This window comes from Poecile atricapillus, chromosome Z (genome assembly GCF_030490865.1).
Source record: "Poecile atricapillus isolate bPoeAtr1 chromosome Z, bPoeAtr1.hap1, whole genome shotgun sequence".
Lineage (NCBI taxonomy): Eukaryota > Metazoa > Chordata > Aves > Passeriformes > Paridae > Poecile > Poecile atricapillus.
The window spans coordinates 85,227,050-85,246,158 of NC_081289.1; the positions used below are offsets into that span (position 1 = coordinate 85,227,050).

The following is a 19,109-nucleotide window of genomic DNA, read 5'->3' on the forward strand; positions in this document are numbered from 1 at the left end:
TCATCACTCTCTACAACTCCCTGAAAGGAGGTTGTGGTCAGATGGGGGTTGGTCTCTTTCTCCAGGCAACAGCTGACAGAACCAGAGGACACAGCCTTAAACTGTGCCAAGGGAAATATAGGTTGGATATTAGGAAAAAGTTTCCCACAGAAAGGGTGATAAAGTACTGGAATTGTCTGCCTGAGGAAGTGGTGGAATCACCATCCCTGTATGTGTTTAAACAAATACTGGATGTAGCACTCGGTGCCATGGTCTAGTTGAGGTGTTAGGGCTGGGTGGGACTCGATGATCTTGGAGGTCTCTTCCAACCTGGTCATTCTGTGACTGTGAATTCTGTGAACCCCAGCACTGTGCCCCAGCAAGCCTTCCTCTGGACAGTCTGAATAAGCACCAAGAAGTCCTTTACAGTACAACACTGTCACAGTTGCCTTTTTGATTTTGAGATAACTTAAGAAAAAATCTTTTTTATTTTGCCTTTCTTACTTTTCCTTATACTGCTGCTTAATATCTAACATTGGGTGGGAAAACAGCTGCAGAAAAATGTCAGTGTACTTCTTTGGAACAAATCTGATTCTTCCCATGCTTGAAGTTCAACATAGAGAGAGGCATGCTACTGAATGGACTCCTTAGGGACTTAATGAAACTCTTTTGCAGTGATTTTATGTGACATTTACTCTTTTGATGCAAAAATATAGGAACAAAAAAATCCAAACAACCTTTGATTACTGGTCTTCTGTGGTAATTCATCTTAATGACAATCTGACTAGAGATAGCATATAAAGACTTTCACTTACATTTCACTGCTAATTGCTCTTATTAATTTGCATTGAAAATGAAGATTATTTGTGCTGGTCTGTTTAATTCTCTGTCCCCCTTACTCTGCAGCATAGCTCTTTAAGACAAGGATTGTCCTTCTTAATGACAGAAAATGACCTTTCCATTTATGTTAGCATACCTAAAAATCTTTGGTTTTAATTTGTGTTTTTGTTTAGCAGCATCTCTCACTTCTACTCAGACCATCATGGGGCCTTCTGGCATTGAAATAGATGGTGCTGTTTCACAAGCATTAACCTCAGTCCTATTTTTTGCAGTATGAAAGTTTCCAGACTGTAATAAAGGGCTTCATGTTTCCATGGCAATAAACAGATCATAACACTTAAAACAATTGTAAAATATCCATATTAAAGGAATTTTTAAAAAAACCTTCTGTTTTTTGGGTTTTTTTAATGTTTAAGGAAGTAGCTCCCTAAGAGTACAGAGACTTTTCCCTCTCAGACAGAAGTGAATGCTTAGGGAGATTAAGCTGGCTTGCAGTAAAACTGTGACTTGCTCCTTGATATAGCACTACACAAACCAATCCCTCCTCTTCAAAACAATCAGCATTTGCATTTTAGAAGTAGACAGAAATACAATACAAGCAAAATGCAGCTACTCTTGCCTCTAGCTAAGATGCATACATACAGTACTTTAAAAAACAGTGTAATGCCTTAAAATTAAGATAAGTGCTTTAAATGTAGCAATGCACAGTAAACATTTCCTCTGTTGCATGGTCCTACAAAGCCCCTGTAATCAGGTAACAACTGTTTTCATACTAATAACATGTTTAACTTTATCTTCTCCTTTACTTTAAATTAAAATTCTCAGTGCTCCCCCATTCCTATCTTGGAGTTAAGCAGGTAGGCTGGGCTCCCACAAAGGACACATTCCTGCTGAAACCCTTTTACATTCTGCTAAAAAGAAGTCTTATGCAGATCATAATACTGCTACATGGTACTTGATATTACTACATTATGTTTTGATTAAGGTATTTACTGATTTTTCCCTCACACAACTTGAAATTAAATGCAAAATAGCAACAAAGGATATACAAAGTTAGACATGTCTGAATTTTATTTTTAAAAGTTTATTTGCTTAGCATAGATAAAAACTTTACCATTTTTATAATTAATCATGTGAATATAAACTTGGAGACATTCTTTCATTTTGGATAAATAATGGCAACCAGAAATATTGATGCCATTCAGAGCAAGGATATTGAAAAAAAATACATTCTGAGTTAGAAGTTTTAAGCATAATACATATTCACTAAGTGTCATTCCACAGAAACCTCTGTGTGTAAAGCCTGTGTTTTACATAGACATGCAAATCTAAAGACTTTCAGCAACTGGGCTTGAGTGCATTTCAGGAACATGAAACTTAGTTATCACTTCCACATAAAGCCACCAGGATGGTTTCATAATCCCCTTTGAGTTCATCCTGTAAATTTAAGCATGAAAACCCCACAATTGTTAGAATAATGGTCTCAAGTAAAATAAATTTCAATCAACATTCAATATATATTGATCAAATATTAGTACTCCACCTATATAAATTAATCCCTTGATAAGACACCAGTTAGCCACAGACTGAGCTGAAACCAAGCACCCTCACTGAAGTTATTTGATGATCTAGAAATAAACACAGGCATATCCAGGGTGGACTATAGGTAGACAAGGCTAATAAAAATGCTGGGAGGTCTAGTGGCATAGGTAAAGAAAAGAAGCACAGAACATTTTTTATTTACCCAAGAGCTTAAGCTTTTACTCTGAATAAAATGATACTTTCTTTCTTGATCAGTGGTGTCCAATGCCCATTAGTATTTACAGCACTTTGTGTGTGCAGATTGTGTCCAGGAGCATCTCAAACAAAGGCTAAACAATACAGTAATACTCTACCCACCATGGAATTGCTTATTCAGCTTGGTTAAAATGGATAATAGGCATCATGTATGAAGTGTAATTACTACATGCATTTCTTGTTTTCACTAATTTGAATCTAGTTTTCAGAGGTATATGAATTGTTTAGGGTAGCCAAGCTATACCTCAAGGCATTTGGATGCAATCGCCACTTTGGAACATGATGAGGTGGTGTAATTATGTACCAAATCATAGGTCACACACATTTAAGAGAAGATTAAAACTTACCTTTGGCATCTAACTGTAAAAGTAGCAGATGTCAGTAAAATCCATCATACATGTATGGAGTATGTTTCTACTCCAATGAAGACTTTTTTTTTTTCCCCCCAGAAATGTCTACTACTCTCCAAAAAGATACTATGCTTTGCCAGTTTAGCTTTCTTTGAGTCCCTTACCACTTGAATTTTCTGTAAAAGACGTTACTTTTTAGCAGAATATTTTGAGTAGTTTAACTCATTTATTTAGATCATAGTGAAAATGGGGAAAATAAATGTTAATAAAATTAAAATATTAATTTGCTGGAGTACCCCGAATGTTAAAAGCCAATATCCAGTTATGTCAAATACCTCCCTTAAAGCTGTCATGGTAATCATCTCCACTCTCCTGCTAAGGTACTGCTTAAGTACAAAGAATTTGGGGATACTGTACTGTCCATTCAGCTCTTGGATTCTGCTGTAAGAAGATATCTGAGAGATGTATCACTACTATTTCTATAGGTCTTTTGACAAAAACTTTGACCTGGAAAAATTATTAGTTCTCCCAGCTTGTGGGCCATAGGAAACATAAAACACTTATCTACAATGAGCTATGCAGATGAACAGGTGACTGAGGAGCAGAAAACTAACAGATCTTTACTGGACTTCAAAAATCATCAGGTTGTTTTGTGTTTCATGTGTCATGTGGCAGAAAACCTACCATAATGGCCTGGCGGAGAGAGATGCCATACAGACTCTTATAGTAGCCTTTGATCTCATTCATATCCACTTCATGGCGTGAAACCATGATTCTGATGAGGTCTTTGTGCCGGGTCCCAGCACCCTATTTAAAGAAACAAAGAGAAAAGGGGGAGAAAAAAAGAGAAAATAATTATGCTGCTTTCGTCACTGAAATATCTTTAATCAAATTCTGTATGTTAATCCATCAGACTAGAGATAAATACAACCCTGTCCTTTTTCTTTAGTATTGCTCGTAACAGGGAGATCTCGTATCTGCCTTATGTTCCCTATGAGCACAATTCACTTCTCACAGGCTACCTCCACCCTTTTCTTTTGGGGGCTTTTATGATATTTTTAAACATTTCTTTTAGCTGTTTCTTAAAAGCAGACATCTCCTCCTTCACTGTGCTTGCTAGACATTAGGGACAGCCTAGACTTCACTGCCTTTTTTCATTACTTTTTTAATAGTTTCATCGTCTGCATTTTTATAATGTTTCACTCAATTTTTCACATACTGCTCCGAACCAAGTCACAGGAGTTATGACAATACCTATGTACTACACTGTCTCATGATCTCCATCTGCCTCACTAACATAGGTTCCAAATCTGCCACAAGGATCGTGGTTATCTCATTATAGATTAGGCATCCATAAGGCTCCTACCATGAACTATAGTTGCTCCTCTTTTCCCTTTTTACTATAATTGTTGTTTCGTAAGGAGGGTTACAGCCTGTTTCCTGTCACTGTAAAAGTAAAAGATGTGTGGATGGACAGATGCCCTCCTGAACACACCACAGCAAACAGACAACCCCTCCAACAGAAGTTTCAAAGAAAGCAATAGAAGGAGTGAGAGAAATACTCTGAATTTCCCTCTGCAGTTTTTTCTGCCACACAAAGGGCCTAGAGACCTCTAGCTAACATTTTATTTCTCAGCTTATAAAGCATCTCATATTTACAAAGAGGAGATATTTATTTAGATTACCTTCATCGCCAAATGGAGTTTTTCTGCAAAGAAAGCTGGCTTGCTTGTGGCACACTTTACTGTAATGAAGCAGTGAGACAAGGTCACTTCGGCTATACATTTAATAAAGGTCTACCAATAAAACACTTTCATTTTTCCTACCCACACACCCTATTTATGTACTTCTTTGTTACCTTTCTTCATAATGTATGAGGACAAAAGGATCCTTTCCTCTGTTTATTCAGAAAGCAATTCAGTCAGGGGAGAATAATTACTATAAAAACAACAAAATACTTCCTAATTTACTGCCACAAAATTAAGAAAGGTTAATTTCCCAAGAAGAAAAATGTGAAAGCATTTATGCCTTCTATGTCAGAGCTGGAGGTTATAATAGGTATTTTCCAAACCAAGATATAGTTCGATTTTGATATTTAGTGGGATTTGATGGAAATTATTATTTTATCTGAAGTATGTTTGACTGTGATATAAAAGCTAAGAACCAGATCAGTGCCTGGCTCCCAATTACATCCTTGATCCAGTGGTAAGAGGGAGGACCTTCCTTAACTTTTTGTTCATGAACAACAGTTACTAACTTTATATGAATGTTTTCTTGAACAAAACCACTGAAGGAATTTTTCTGGTTTTAATAATCAATATTATAATATTGATTATATATAATATATATTATATATAACATATTATATTATATATTAAATTATATTATAATATTATATATATTATATTATTCTTGCAACATGAACCTTGGAGAAGAGTGGCTTTGGTTGGAGACAGGTTCAAAACTATTGGGTCTTTGATACAAACTATACCTGTTCTGACAGGTTTTTTGGTATATTGATTTCTTGTAAAGGTCTATGTCAGCAATTCATCTGTTCTCCTCAGAAGACCTTTCCAAATATCAGGAAAGGTATGTCTACTCATTCATCAATTTGAACTGATTTTAGGTTTCAATTAAATCACTATGATTAGATTAGACTTCCAAAGGTATTATTTAGCAAGTTCTCAATGAAGCAAGGTAAGTACAGAACAGTTTCTGATCAGAGCAATTATGGCAGAAATAAAAGTTTAAGCTTAGTCAGAACATACAGTAGGTTTCAATCTGCAGAACCACTTACCAAGGGCAGTGAGGCAGTTCTCAATATCACCTTTCAGCTCCAAATCCAGTACCTTGTTCATGTCATGCTTGCTGTATTTGGTGTACTTCTGAAAGACTAGATAATGGGAAAAACAATATTCTCCTTGCACTGTTTCTGCCCTATTCTGTCCTCACTGCTGCAGCAGAGGACTGTTTGTGGGTCATCTTTCTCACTTTCTTCAGACAGCACAGTGTAAAGAGCAGTGTTGCTGCACAGACTGATGGAGTCAGCATACAGAATGGGACTTTGGTAGGATGGAAGGGTTCATTTCCCATTGGGTGGGGTAGAGTTGGCCCACACTAGAGCCTGTGACACTCTGAGATAGCCCCCTGTCTAGGGCAAACTGGCTAAGAAGCAAGAGCATTTTGGGGAGTTTTCATTGCTTGGCATTGTGATCACAGCTGAGACTTCAGTTTTGCAAACAGTCTAAGTGATACTGCTCATCCCTACTCCTGAAAGAACAGCTAGGCTGCCAACCACACCCTTACTCAGCAAGCACACTTCCAATTAGAGTCACTCTTGACAATCTGTATCTTTGAATTCATGACCAGGCAGTGTTCAAAAATCATCCCAGAGAAGCATGAAGCTTTGTTCAACTTACCCCTTCGAAGATGTGGGTAACTTCTTGCAGTAAGAACAGTTACAAACACACCAGTATCTGTTCCTTTCCTTTTCTCTCCTGCTTCGTACAAGGCCTGTCATGAAGAAAAGATGGTGACAAGGTCAATATCAGAATAGTAAAACTCAAACAGGAATACTGTATTTTGAGATACAAATTGCTTGTTAGTAGTGAGCACTATCCCTTGACCCAGATCAAAATGGTACCCTACCTCAGATTAACTCCAGCTCTGTAAAATAATACTTCGTATTTCACTTATGTCGTAATAGCACCTAGCAAACATTGTGCAGCTAGAAAGCAGACTTTCAGACATTTTATGACCATCCTCTAGCTGTCCTAGGTATACTACATTCTTGAATTAAGTTATTTTTCATTTCTCTTGATAGCAGTCTGCATGCAATCTCAGGACTGGTAGGATTTCTTAGGACTAACAAAACTATGGAAGCCCAGGACTGGTAGGACTTCACAAGACTGACTAAATTATTTCTGCAACTACCTTGTGCAACAAGCAGGAGAAACCTATGCACTTAGTACTTCCTCATCTTTCCAGGAGTGACTTTTACTTCCAGGAAAGTGAAAACCAGTCTCCTCCATTTTCCTCACCTTCTCAAACCTCTCCAAGAGTAATAATAGAAGACCTCCTCCACACAGCATGAAGATTTAAGTCTGCATCAAGATAAACAGTACTGAACTTTCAAATTTAGAAAAAAATATTAATTTACTTTCATATCTAGGGCTGATGACAGAACTAAACTCCTTATGTAAAAGGAATTAAAGCAGTATTTCTCAATGGCCTTTTCTTGTTTTGTTTTTTTTTTTTTTTTAATCAATTTGAAGTAATCCAAGTTTAAATTGCAACTATGATGTAACATTTTGTAGGTAAAAACTCAGCAACAACTAAGCTAAACTCAGATAAAACTCAGCTAAGTTTTATCAAGATTTTAGCAAAGATAGTCCCACTAATGTTGGAAGAAATAATAAGATCAGAAGTTTATTTTAGAATTACTAAGAAAATGACTGTGATGTTTACCAATAATCTTGAAGGGTCTGTCACTAAAAAGCATCTGCTGATATGATATTCTGTGGTATCTAACATGCTGCAGACTTCACAGTGGTCAGTGTATGGTAGCTAATTCTGCACATAGATGAGCATATCCTTCTCACTTAATTCAAGAACTGTTTTATAAACAGAAGCAAGACTGGGTCTGTTTCCTCCACTTGTTAACTTGTGCTTCAAATGGTCTGCATGCTTTTCACCAACTAGACAAGGTCTTGCAGAAATGTTTCTGAAGGTAGGTATTAGGCTAAAGATCTAATTTCCTTTATATAATTAACTTACATGAACCGAGTAAAATACTGTCTCCTCAGAAATTATTACTGTATGACATTGAAATCTCTGCAATGCACAGAATCCAGACAGCCACTAGAATCTCAAACAAAGTCAGAAGAAGAAGTTCTGAAAAGTGCCAAGCATGATCTTACCCTGGCATCACTGTCAGCAAGTTCATCATTCACATGAGGATTTTCACATCGATCAGCCTACATAAAGAAATAAATAAAATTTCAGTGGTACTCACAATCATTCAGTTCATTAAACCTGAACACTTGAGAGTTCTGCAGCACCGCGCCCTCATATATAAACCAGTACATAACTGGAAATTGATGCAGTTATGTCAATCATCCTGTAAATAAAACTGTTGTATTTGTAATCAGAGGACATACTTCTACAGCCATCAGCAACTTATTTCTTAATTCCTACCTAACAGTCCACAGTAAGCATTTGTTTCTTGACATGAAACTAGAGGCTTCAAACCTATGACCTGTTCCCTGATGATCATTTAGCAGACTTCCTTTCAAGCTGATTTGATAGCTAAAACTGGAAATCCAAGCCATACACATGGATCTACCAAAAAATCGTACTGTATACAAATACAAAGTTCATATATATATACTCAAAAATCAAATATTTATTAATTTTAGAAGAGTATTTTAATTGGGAAAGTCCAGTGTTTGAACTCATCTACTTTTGAATGTAAATTTACAAATCATTTTGTCCACTTATTAACTGCCTGCCCTTGAACTATTTTCTAACTAGTATAAACATACATTAAAAGGGAAAAAAAATAATTCTCTAATGTTAAACATTTCTTCTTTTCCTAGTCAATTGACATGACATTATGCTTCTTACTTTTGCTAGTGCTTAAAGATAGCACAAAAAAGTCTTAAAAGCGTAACAGATAAAAAAAAATATATTTTTTTACAATAAAGTTTTTTAAAAGGCATTTGAGATAAATCTCATAGTTTGTTTAAGAACAGTTTCTAATGGTCTAAGATATGAAAGTGAAAAAAAAAAAACAATGCAAAGAAATATTGCAGAAATCTTTAGTTTTTGCAGGTCTCTCTAAAAGAGTCTTGAGAACATTGATTTTTGATTGTAGATATTGTCACTCAAAATGCTTAAACATAGCATACCTTGGCTAGAGCAACCAAAGCCTTTTGAAAATCTCCAGATGTGTCAGAGATGATGTCTTGTGTCAGGTCTCTCTTCAACACTGCAATCAAATAGTTTGTTTTGAAGTTATCAACTTAGTTGACTACATAATCTTTAAAGGTCCCATCAAAGCATTCTCTGATCTTTTTCAGTATTTTCTTAATTGCCCACTTAAGAAATGTGATTTTCTTGCTTTCTTTCATTTGGTTTCAAGTAAAGGAGTTTGTTTGTAATGTATCCTTCAAATCCTGAGATGTGCTGTGAAACTGGAGGCTAAACCTAAAGTGTGCTGAAAATGTCCCTCTCTAAGGTCTTGTGGGTAAGCATTGTCTAAGATTTCTGCTTATAAAATACACAAACATTTTTCTGAGCCTTTTTCTTTTTCATTCTTACTTTTGGCTGTTCTTATCTGTATTGAACTCAAACAAAAAACTCTCCAAAAAAATCAAGCTCTTAATGTAAGAATCTAAGAAAAAATGTCTTGGTAAAAATTTACCTCATCATCTCAGAAAACAGGATTTAATTAGACAACACAGTAAACATGATATATAAGAGAGACACCACATTTACATTGAACTAATTTCTTCAAGTATTTTCCCCTAATAGTTCACTGCTTGCTCCTACTGCTAACATGCCTGCGTTGCTAACTTAACTATGTTTTGTTTGGTTTTTTTTCAAGCCTATGCTTTTATTTTAAAATGACAGCCAGGGTTTAGTTACAGGGGAAGAAAAACAGCTCGGCTTTGCATGCACCCAAGAAAACACCTAAATGTGTGCCTCATTCCATGAGACACCCACAATTCCAGCAGTCGTGATGTATCTTTTCCTTCTCTATTAGGATCTACAAAGTTCGGCAAAAAATCACCATGACCTCCCTCACCAGCAACCCTGACAAATCTTTGTGAAGCTTCATTTGCCTCCCATATTGTTATATTTATATATTGTAAGTGAGGTTTTGACTCCGATGTGTCTCCTATATAGTTATACAATGGTATAACTACTTCCTTGCATCTTAATACTTCTTTCCTGCTCTGAAGTACCTTCTTTGTAGTATTTGCTGGCTTCTCTGATCTGATGGTTGTTTCTTGAGGCCAGAATCTCAATTAAGGTATCTTCATCAGTTCCAAGCCCCTGATAAAAGCAATTGAAGTTTTAGAGATGTTATTCAATAGAGAAAATTTAAAATTCTTATCAGAAATAAGATGAAAATCATTGGATTAGCTTTGAAGAAACCACACAGAATGGGAAATAAAAATTAAAAATATTGTACTTCCATATAATGTAATTTCAGCTCCTTTGGAATTAAATTTCTATCACATTCACTATACTAGTGCCCGAAAGAAGTGCTAAAAGATCAAACAGATAAAAGATAAGAATATAAAATCTATGAAGAAGAAGAGACTCCCCTTTTTTCTTTCTCCTATATAAACATGAATGTAAATGTTGTGGCTCCCATTAGCAAACAGTTTTCAGAAGGCAGAGAGAGTTCATTCCCACAAAAGAATCTCCTCCAACTCTGAAATTCATCAGGGATTACTGGGTCTTGTTCTCATAAACCAAGTTGCCAATACAGATTTATGTAACAAAATGAAGTTAAAATAAAGATAATACCCAAGCCTTGAAATCTATGTCCAGTGTTGTTTACAGGCCTTGGTAAGTACAGATGCTCCCTAGAAAACTTTTTCTTTGGAGATTTTGCCCTTACCTTCATAGAGGCTCTTAATTCTTCAGCATCAAATTGAGCTGGAGTTTTGAGCAAAGCCACAACAACATCTTCTAGATGGCTTTTCAGAGCTTTTTTCAAAGCCTCTTCCAGACTCTGTTTCAGGAGGAAAAAGAAACACACATTAGTTAATGAATGGTAAAAGCGTAGCTGCTGTTCAGCTGCAGTCCAAAAATTAGTCTGGCCTCTGAACCATCTTAGTCTACATCATTCCTATATCCATAACAGAAAGAATTATGAAGCCCTACTTCAAGTTTCAAATTTGTCACGTTTGAGACATTAATTAAAAGTGTCAGGCAGGGTTTTTCAGTGAGGATTCTGGAGTGCTTTCACACATGGCAGTTCAGCTATATTGAAACATTTAAAGCATCATAAGAACACTCAAAATAGGCTGCTCATTCTTCAAGACAATGCCATATTACTCTTACTATTATGATTGAGTTGCTTATTTGTGTAACATTTGAACTCATTGTTTATTGCATGAAGTTTGAAGTGAACGTATGTAATATCACACTAAAAAAACCCACAAGTTCTGAAGATAAAGGCTATATTCCAATTTGACCTAAATTTAAGTGGGGTGAAAAAAAATAATTAAAAATCAGATTTATTATGCCACCTATCTAAAAATGCTCCAAAACCACTAGAAGCCCCTCCTTATACCAGTGCTGGTATACTTGGGGAACAGTGTTATGGCCCAACAACTCTACTGTCCTATTCAGTATTCTGTTTTTATTCATATATACCATTTGAGCCAGGAGAAACATTGACATTCTGGGTGAAAATTAAGCTTGGTTTTAATATACTTTACCTTTCCTTTAGCCTGCTGATAGGCAGCTTTGATCTGCTGTCGCTGAGCATTTGTTCTCTTAGTCAAGATGTCAATGATGGTGGCTTCATCTACACCTATGAATATCAAACAAAATTCCAAAATATCCAAAATAGATTTTTGAATACAGCCAGCTAATTTTTTTAGTTATTATCTGCTTCAAGTCTTTGATTTATTGACAAACTCATATTTAACCAAAGGAAAAACTGTAATAATCTACAGACTCACAAGATTAATGATGAAGCTAAGAAGCCAAATTAATAGATCTAACTAGGATGCAGAAATTCCATAGAAAAAGTCTTAGTGTTCTGAGTGTAGATCTTCCCCTACACTGAAAAAGCCCTAAAAAACTCCAAACAAACAGAAACCCTGACTAAAAAACAAAATAAATGGCATACTCCTTTTATCTCAGTAAGTCTAACTGAAAAACCTTTTGAAGGTGAATGAAATGAGAAGTATACAATATATTATCAGCATTATCATTGCCTGTTGTAGGAATTTTATGGAAATCAAGCCAAAAAGTATTAGTATGGTATGCTGAAATAATATTTCCTTCCCTACAAATTAAATTTTTACAACACTTCCTTCAACATATTCAAGAACTTTAATATAGTGTTAAGGTCTGAAAACATAATGCATCAAGCTGTGGAAGATAGAGATTCTTCACCAAGTGGCATAATTTAATGTACTGCCAAGCTTTCAAAAGTAGAGGCACCTCTCCTGCTGGCTACTTTACTACCTCTTGCTCCAATATTTTATTCAATGCTATTCTCAGAATCTTCTAATCCTAATGTACTAAATGAAATATTTACTTCTCTTACCCTTTACAGTAATAGCTCTGTCCAAAGCAACAACATCAGCTGATGGATCAAAGTTTGGGTATGTCTGTACTCCACGGGTACCTTTTGAACTCTTCTGCAGAGGGAAAATAAAAAATAAAATTTAAAAAAGGAAAAAAAATATATGCTCATACCAAATATTTTTTTTTACAGAAGCAGTTTTGAATGCCCAAATAAACTATGCATTTGAGATTGCCTTTTATCATCAAGAACATAGTTTTGTAGCTACAGGTAATTTAATGGGTTCAACAATGGATATGCATTGGATCTGGCCCTTTCACAGCTCTCATATGAAACAAAAAAGTACTTCATAAATTGGTTTAGGTACCTGAACACCTATTTCTTAAGGTAGGTTGGATTGTATAAGAAAATAATTAACTATTATAATTAGGAAGTTATGCTCAAATTCTATAGGCTCTAAATCCACAAATCCTACAGGCTCTTCCATAAAAAGTGCTAATTTCTTTGCTCATCTTATGCAAACTGCCTGGGTATCACATTGAGTGTGCCCTCAGCTGATTCATAACTAAGCTTTCAAACACTTCTTGCATTCAGGATCTGGGGGAAGTGTTCAAACCTAACCCTACAAAGAAGTGGAGACCTCTTGCCCAGCTTCTTTGAAACTTTAGACATAAGGCACAGTCTTGGCAAAGCATTATCCACTAGCTGGTTGTGGTGAATCTGCCCCTACATGGGCACGCCCTAGTCAATGTCTGAAGATCTCTGGGAGCTTTACCACAGATCATTTGGCTTACCCTGTCAGCAATGTGACACATCAAGTTACGGGTAGGACCTAACAGCATTAAGTAAGTCATACAGCACTCAAGAGCGCTAAATAACAGATTCTCACCTACTGCTATTACAGAACTATAAAATGCTGCAAGATTATTGGATGAAAGATTTATAGAAAATTCCCATTGTAGTGGTATATGGTGAGATTTCTTATTAGAAGACACCAGTAGTTTAGCTAGATGACTCAGAATCACCTTTACTCTTTCTCTAGTTTCAAAAACTAGTATTTTATTTTTTTTAATCTTTTGCCATTAAAATAAAATATCCCAAGAGAAAGGGCAAGATTTTCTGAATAAATGTTTTATGTACAAAAATTTGTATTGAATTTTGTACACTTCTATCTGATAATTAAATGTTCATCTCCTTACACAATTGTCTCACTAGGAGTTGTAAGAGAGCAGACAGACCGCATACTTAAATCAGTGTCTTGCATACTTTTCAAGAGATCATTGTGTCTTGTGTGCTAAGTCAACAGAGGAATGGGACTGTCTCACTGCCTGTTTCTCAATCTCAAAGGCTAGCCTTTGTATACTGGTTTCCATGCCAAACTTATCTACCAGCCATACAAAGCTCTCTGTAACCACCATAGCCAAGAATGTCTCAGGGCCCTGGGAATGGAAGTGGGAAAAGATGGTGGAGCCAAAGGTTTGGCACAAATTGTTGTAAAGTCAAAATTACAAAATCTACAGGGGCCTAGAGCAGAAAACTTTTGTTTAATGAAATTTCCCCCATATAAATTTGTTTTCAAAATATAAGTTTTTTTTAGGGAACTTGTGTGCTTTCACAGTGTACTGCTTTACCTTTGCTTTCATTTCAGTATCTTCACCTCATTCTGACAGACTCTCCATATCATCCTAGCACAGTAACTCTTGACTCCTCACAATCATATCCCTCCCTTCTAATGTACAACAGTAGTCATTGTCTGAGGCTTTATATTACGTGCTGTGGCTCGTTCCACCATGAGCATGACATGTGATATGAAAGCTAGGATATACACTAGTGACTTTCACTTCCTCCTTTACATTCCTGGGTTCCAAATCATTGGCTTCCTACGCCTCAGCCAAAGAGTTCCTGTTTTATTCACATACATTACCTGAACATGTTCACACACGTCCACAACTCAGCATCAGATTACTATATTAAAGATGATCTGAGTGAATTAGTTACTGGCCACTGGGAATTACAGTTTAATCACACCAACTAGTTCGGCCTAGGAATTGATAACTTAACAGATAGGTGCAAATAGGAGCAATTTTTCATCTAGTAGAAAATTTCCTAGGTTATATGGTTACATCAGACTATACACTGCAATAAAATTGGGTTCCAGTTCTAATCTGCTAGAGTTTTGCCATTGTTTTCCTTACATCTGTGTGTATGAAAGATGTTTAAATGCTTTTAAACCACTTGTAAGAGTACAGGAAAATAAGCATGGTGCTTTCAAAAGCTGATAACACTTACAATACATTCCTGCTCCTGATTGTCCATGAACCATGCCTGCTTCAGAAATTCTGATACCATAGCCATGTTGACAGAGTTTCTGGGAAGAGATGCATCAAGTTACAAACCATTTTCATCATTTTCAGAACCAGTGCAACTCAAGATTTTCCACCCTCAAAATCACTTCTCTAGCACGATGACATGTCGTGGTTAATGTCCCACATGGCAACTGGCCCATGCTACTGGAGGCAAGTAACTTTGATGTTTCAGGAGTGATGTGATGCTCCACAGCTGCTTGCTCACCCCTACTCTCTTAGCTACTTTCAGAAGTTTCAGATAAGAACAGCAGCAGCACTATTTTCTTATTAGCATAACAATAAATACATTATATATACATATATTATTAATAAATAATAATAATTAATAATACATTAGCATTAGCACTTACTTACAAAGGGAAGTTACTATAAACCAATTAGTCTTTCTCACAAGTAATCTATCATCTATGCCCACGTAGTTTGATCATTTGGAAACTCACTGGTAAACAAGGGTTCTTGTCTCCTTCACTGTGATTGCAGTTCTTGTGTATTATGTTAGGACCAAAAAAAGATACTCCCCTGTTAAATATACTTTCATGTAATTTCTTTGACTAGACATTTTCTAAGGAAGGTGAGTAAATCTGGATAGTTTTATATACATTGTTTTTTTCTGACATATTTTCTACCATTTCTCCATAATAATGGAGAAATAAGAATTTAAGAAGAGGAAAGAAAAGTAATTTTTGGTTTTTACCATTCAAAAAGAAAATCCACCCAGCTTTCCCAAAAGTCACTATGCAGAAAAGGAAAAAAAATGAGATCTGGTGTAACAGTAAGTACTCAAAAATAATGAAGAGGTTGCTTCATAACAACTTCTGTTGTTGATGTGGGGAACATTCTGTTTGCTAACTGAAATAGTGAGGAAATAGAAAGAGGAAATCAATTGTTTATCAAATAAAGTTAGTCAAACTACATGTTGCTTTTTTAAAACACTCTTCCTCAGCAAGATTTAGGGAATACTTGGTTTTAAAGCATACATGTAAGCAATAACTAGAGATACTATTGCTGAGTAAACCAGACTTCCTTTGAAACTACTGTTAAGAGACAAAATTCTATTTGCAGTCTTTGAGTACAGATGAGAAACACAATTTTAAAAAATTATGTTAGTTATGCTGCAAACAAATCCTCTCTGTCCTGTAGGAAGGGCAGAGATCAGTCTTTTAAATCAACAGAAGCTTAGGACCAAGGAGTGTAGCTGCAGCCCAGCTCTTCCTTTCCCTCACAGAAAAACTGTAAAGATTGCTTCTGCCAACATTCATCTGCCAACAAAGTGACAAATACCTCACACAGCCTGCCTGCAACTCTCTCCAAGGTAAGAGCCAGCCACATTCCCTCTTCCCCAAAGAACTCTTGCTTTTGCTTTCTTCCCTCAGGAAGGAATTTAGCTCTGCCTGTGCTGCCAGAAAAGCTGAAACTGATTTAAAATTTGTATTTGTATGTTATTTAGAGTAGGTCTCAACTGGGTAAATAATGGGCAGAATGTTCAGTCAGATTTAAGGACCAACTTTTTATCCAGGATCAGAAAAGCATGCTCACATCACAATGGCAACCTGCACTTTTCTCAAGCAATCAGAGTGACTCCTGCACCCTTCTGTGACAGAAGTTAACAAGGGCAGATGAAGCAATACGGTACACGAAATTCTGCTGCATTTTTTAACAGCACACATGAAAGCTGTGTGCAATAGGATGGAAACACTGAAAAGTCTCCACACTGGGTACACTGAGTCATCAGCACTGACATGTCCTGGTATGTCTGCTGACTATCTGACTCAGAGCAGAGAACCACTCCAAACTATGAAACAAGATTCAGTCTCCCAGCACCAGATCTGAGAAGAGTGTTTTGCCTGATAAATTAACCCTTTCCAGGGGGAGCTGGCTTCAGGAAGCACTGCTGAAGGGATGAACACTGAAGGGATGTGTTCATACCTTCCTTCTACATATCCCCACCGCCACCCTTGACACCAAGCTCTAGAGGTTTTGATGCCTTTGGGGCAAGAAGTAGTAGAAGGCTACTAAACTACATTAAGTTTGGTTTATTAAGCCTCTAAAACTTCATGCCTTTTCTGATTTAAATTATACAGTAAGGGGGAAAAAAATAGAGGTGTGTCTTAAAAACTTTTAAAAGTACTTTTTCTTTTGAAATAAAGACAATGGCATGTAGATCCATCTATTTCCATATAGTAAAGAAATAATGCAATTTTTATACAAGTCAAAGCAGTCAATGGCCCTTGGGAGGAGCTAAAAACCTTAGTCTGCTTAAATTAGTTTAGCAAGATAAGAAACCAACTTATATATAAAACTCTTCTTCTGCTTTGGAGAAAACTACATCTGATAAGAAAAAAAAAGACTGGAATCTAGGAAGACAGCCAGCCCACTGATGGAGACAAGATCTTGCCCAATACTTTGTCCTGCCACTCTAAAATGTAAAGTGATCGTGTAAACAACACCTAGACCATGAGGGATACATTGAGTGCAAACATCACTTTAATATAGTACCAAAAGCAACGGATTCCCATTTGGAATTACCAACATGGCAATGGGACTGAAAAATGAGACAGACATCCAGGCTGAAAGACCTAACTGTTGTTTGGCAAAAAAAAAAAAAAAAGTCACCATAAAATTGCTTTCTGCCTGGCTCTTAATCCCCTGAAGATCCCCCTCAAGCAGGACCAATCAAAAATTTATAAGGTTTTGAGAAAATACCTTATTAAAAATATTTAAAGACACAAACTACATTTTTACATTACAGTCTGTGTCAGATGACAGTATTTATCTGTACTTATTTAACCATATCATGAAGGATGTAAGATGCCTGGTTACTTTCAAAGTCTCAATATCAGGATTTTGACAAAAATTACAGTCATGATATCCAGTCATATAAACAGGCAGAATATCTAATAGAATAATTTAGTTTGCAGTGGAAAGTCTTCTGAATATGGAAACATCAGAGAGAAAAACAATCTTATCCTTGTGAAATTCTATGGAAAGATTTAGCAGAAAGAACTCCCGATGAAGCAGCTTTTACATGGCTTTGCCAAGTTCTTAGTCAGAAAAGCAGAATTTTGCTCTTATGTTTCTAAAAGATTGGTTTGATTTGTAAAATTTTATTTCTGATTTTATTTCTAAGAGTTTTGATTCTCATCACTTTCATGAACAATGATTCCTCTACAGTCATAATGCAGCAAACTGTTGAAGTTTCTATTTTTAAAATTTACATAAAAAGCATAGTAGTTTTTTAGGAACTCTGGTTTTACTGCAGATTTCTACAGCAACTAAAAAGGCAAAGAGAAAGCATATGAAATGGTCAACTCCAAATAAGTTTACTTTCCAAGTTTTATCCATTTTTTATTCCTTTTTTTTGATTGCATTAAATAAAAGCTATAATTGTCCAAGCCTTTGTGTGAAATGTTCCAGAATGGAAGGAATTTCTCCTGCCCACACCCGTCTTTTTCTCTGACAGTGAGCACAACCCACAGAAAATTTGCACCAGGTCACTTGGCAAATTCAGCATACAATTCCTAAAGTGTGCTGGGTCTACAGAGAGCAATAATGAACTGCAAAATCCTACCTTCCTCCTCACAAACACTGCCTTGCAGGGCTGCACAATCAGGAGTAAAGGAGCAGAGGGCTCTCAAAGCTTTTATAGCCTGTGAAGGAAACTCCACCCAGCAACCAGTGTTTCCACAGTCCTTGTAATCATTTGCAGCAGTTATATCTGGGTGCCACCCAGAGTGGAGAAACATCAGGGAAAAAAAAAAGTCATTGCGAAATTATGTGCTGGCAAAAGTATGAGCAGATTTCAGAAGGGAAAAGATAACAAATGAGCAAGCCACAGTAGCTCTCCTCTCCTGCCCTGACCACATCCCCAGTTTTAATAGATTGCCATAAATCTTTTGGGATCGTGAGATTAAATATTAAGAAAACTAAACCTGAGTTATTCTCTTCACATGTTGACATGTCTGATATAATTTCAAAAGTGAATATGTTATGGTATACCTTTGCTCAGTGAAACTTTGAGAGAGGAAAGGGTAAAGAGTCAAGGCAGCATCCTCACTTCACTGAGATCCACTGGCTATCAGCTCTGCATCTTTTGCATGCAGGCCCATGGCAGAAATAACCCAGGAATAAAACACATCTAGTATTTCATATAAATAACTTTTTTTTTTTTTTTTGAAAGAAACTCATGGAAAAAGGCAGGCTTAATATAAGGGCACTAACTAATTGGCACCTACGTAATTAGAAAGAGATTGAAACAATCAGATTAAACTCTGAAGTTCAAAGTGAGAGTGGTTTGCACAAGATGAGGGTATATCTGCTAGAAGTGGTTTTCTGCAAGCACTTCCTTGCCAAGCCAGCACAGCACAACACCATGCATATCACTAACGTCTCACATTGGCCTGGAGCATGATGCCCAGTGAAGAAATACCTGCTGCTGAACCAGAAGTGCTTGCAGTGGGCAGATAGGGTTCCCAGCAGACTTTCATCCTCCTTCTGCCAACT

At 36.3% G+C, this 19,109-nt stretch overlaps 1 protein-coding gene across 1 annotated transcript; it reads right to left on the minus strand.

Moving 5' to 3' along the window:
- Positions 1-1,877: 1,877 nt before the first annotated feature.
- Positions 1,878-18,282, minus strand: ANXA1 (annexin A1). Its single transcript, XM_058827801.1, has 13 exons — positions 18,178-18,282; positions 14,533-14,611; positions 12,265-12,358; positions 11,426-11,520; positions 10,600-10,713; positions 9,935-10,025; positions 8,876-8,955; positions 7,886-7,942; positions 6,386-6,479; positions 5,764-5,859; positions 4,652-4,710; positions 3,651-3,773; positions 1,878-2,256 (listed from the first exon to the last, which is right to left on the minus strand). Exons 2-13 carry the CDS (start codon positions 14,596-14,598, stop codon positions 2,197-2,199), a joined length of 1,029 nt encoding a protein of 342 aa, XP_058683784.1. The 5' UTR covers positions 14,599-14,611; positions 18,178-18,282; the 3' UTR covers positions 1,878-2,196.
- Between the last annotated feature and the right edge of the window lie 827 nt (positions 18,283-19,109).

What these genes read in the sequence shown, in the direction of transcription:
- ANXA1 (XM_058827801.1), bottom strand. Translation starts at nt 14,598, where the DNA reads ATGGCTATGGTATCAGAATTTCTGAAGCAGGCATGGTTCATGGACAAT. An exon ending in TTGCTGACAGTGATGCCAGG is followed by an intron (nt 6,480 to 7,885) that starts GTAAGATCATGC and finishes TCTTCATGACAG; the next exon opens with GCCTTGTACGAAGCAGGAGA. An exon ending in TTACCCACATCTTCGAAGGG is followed by an intron (nt 5,860 to 6,385) that starts GTAAGTTGAACA and finishes CCCATTATCTAG; the next exon opens with TCTTTCAGAAGTACACCAAA.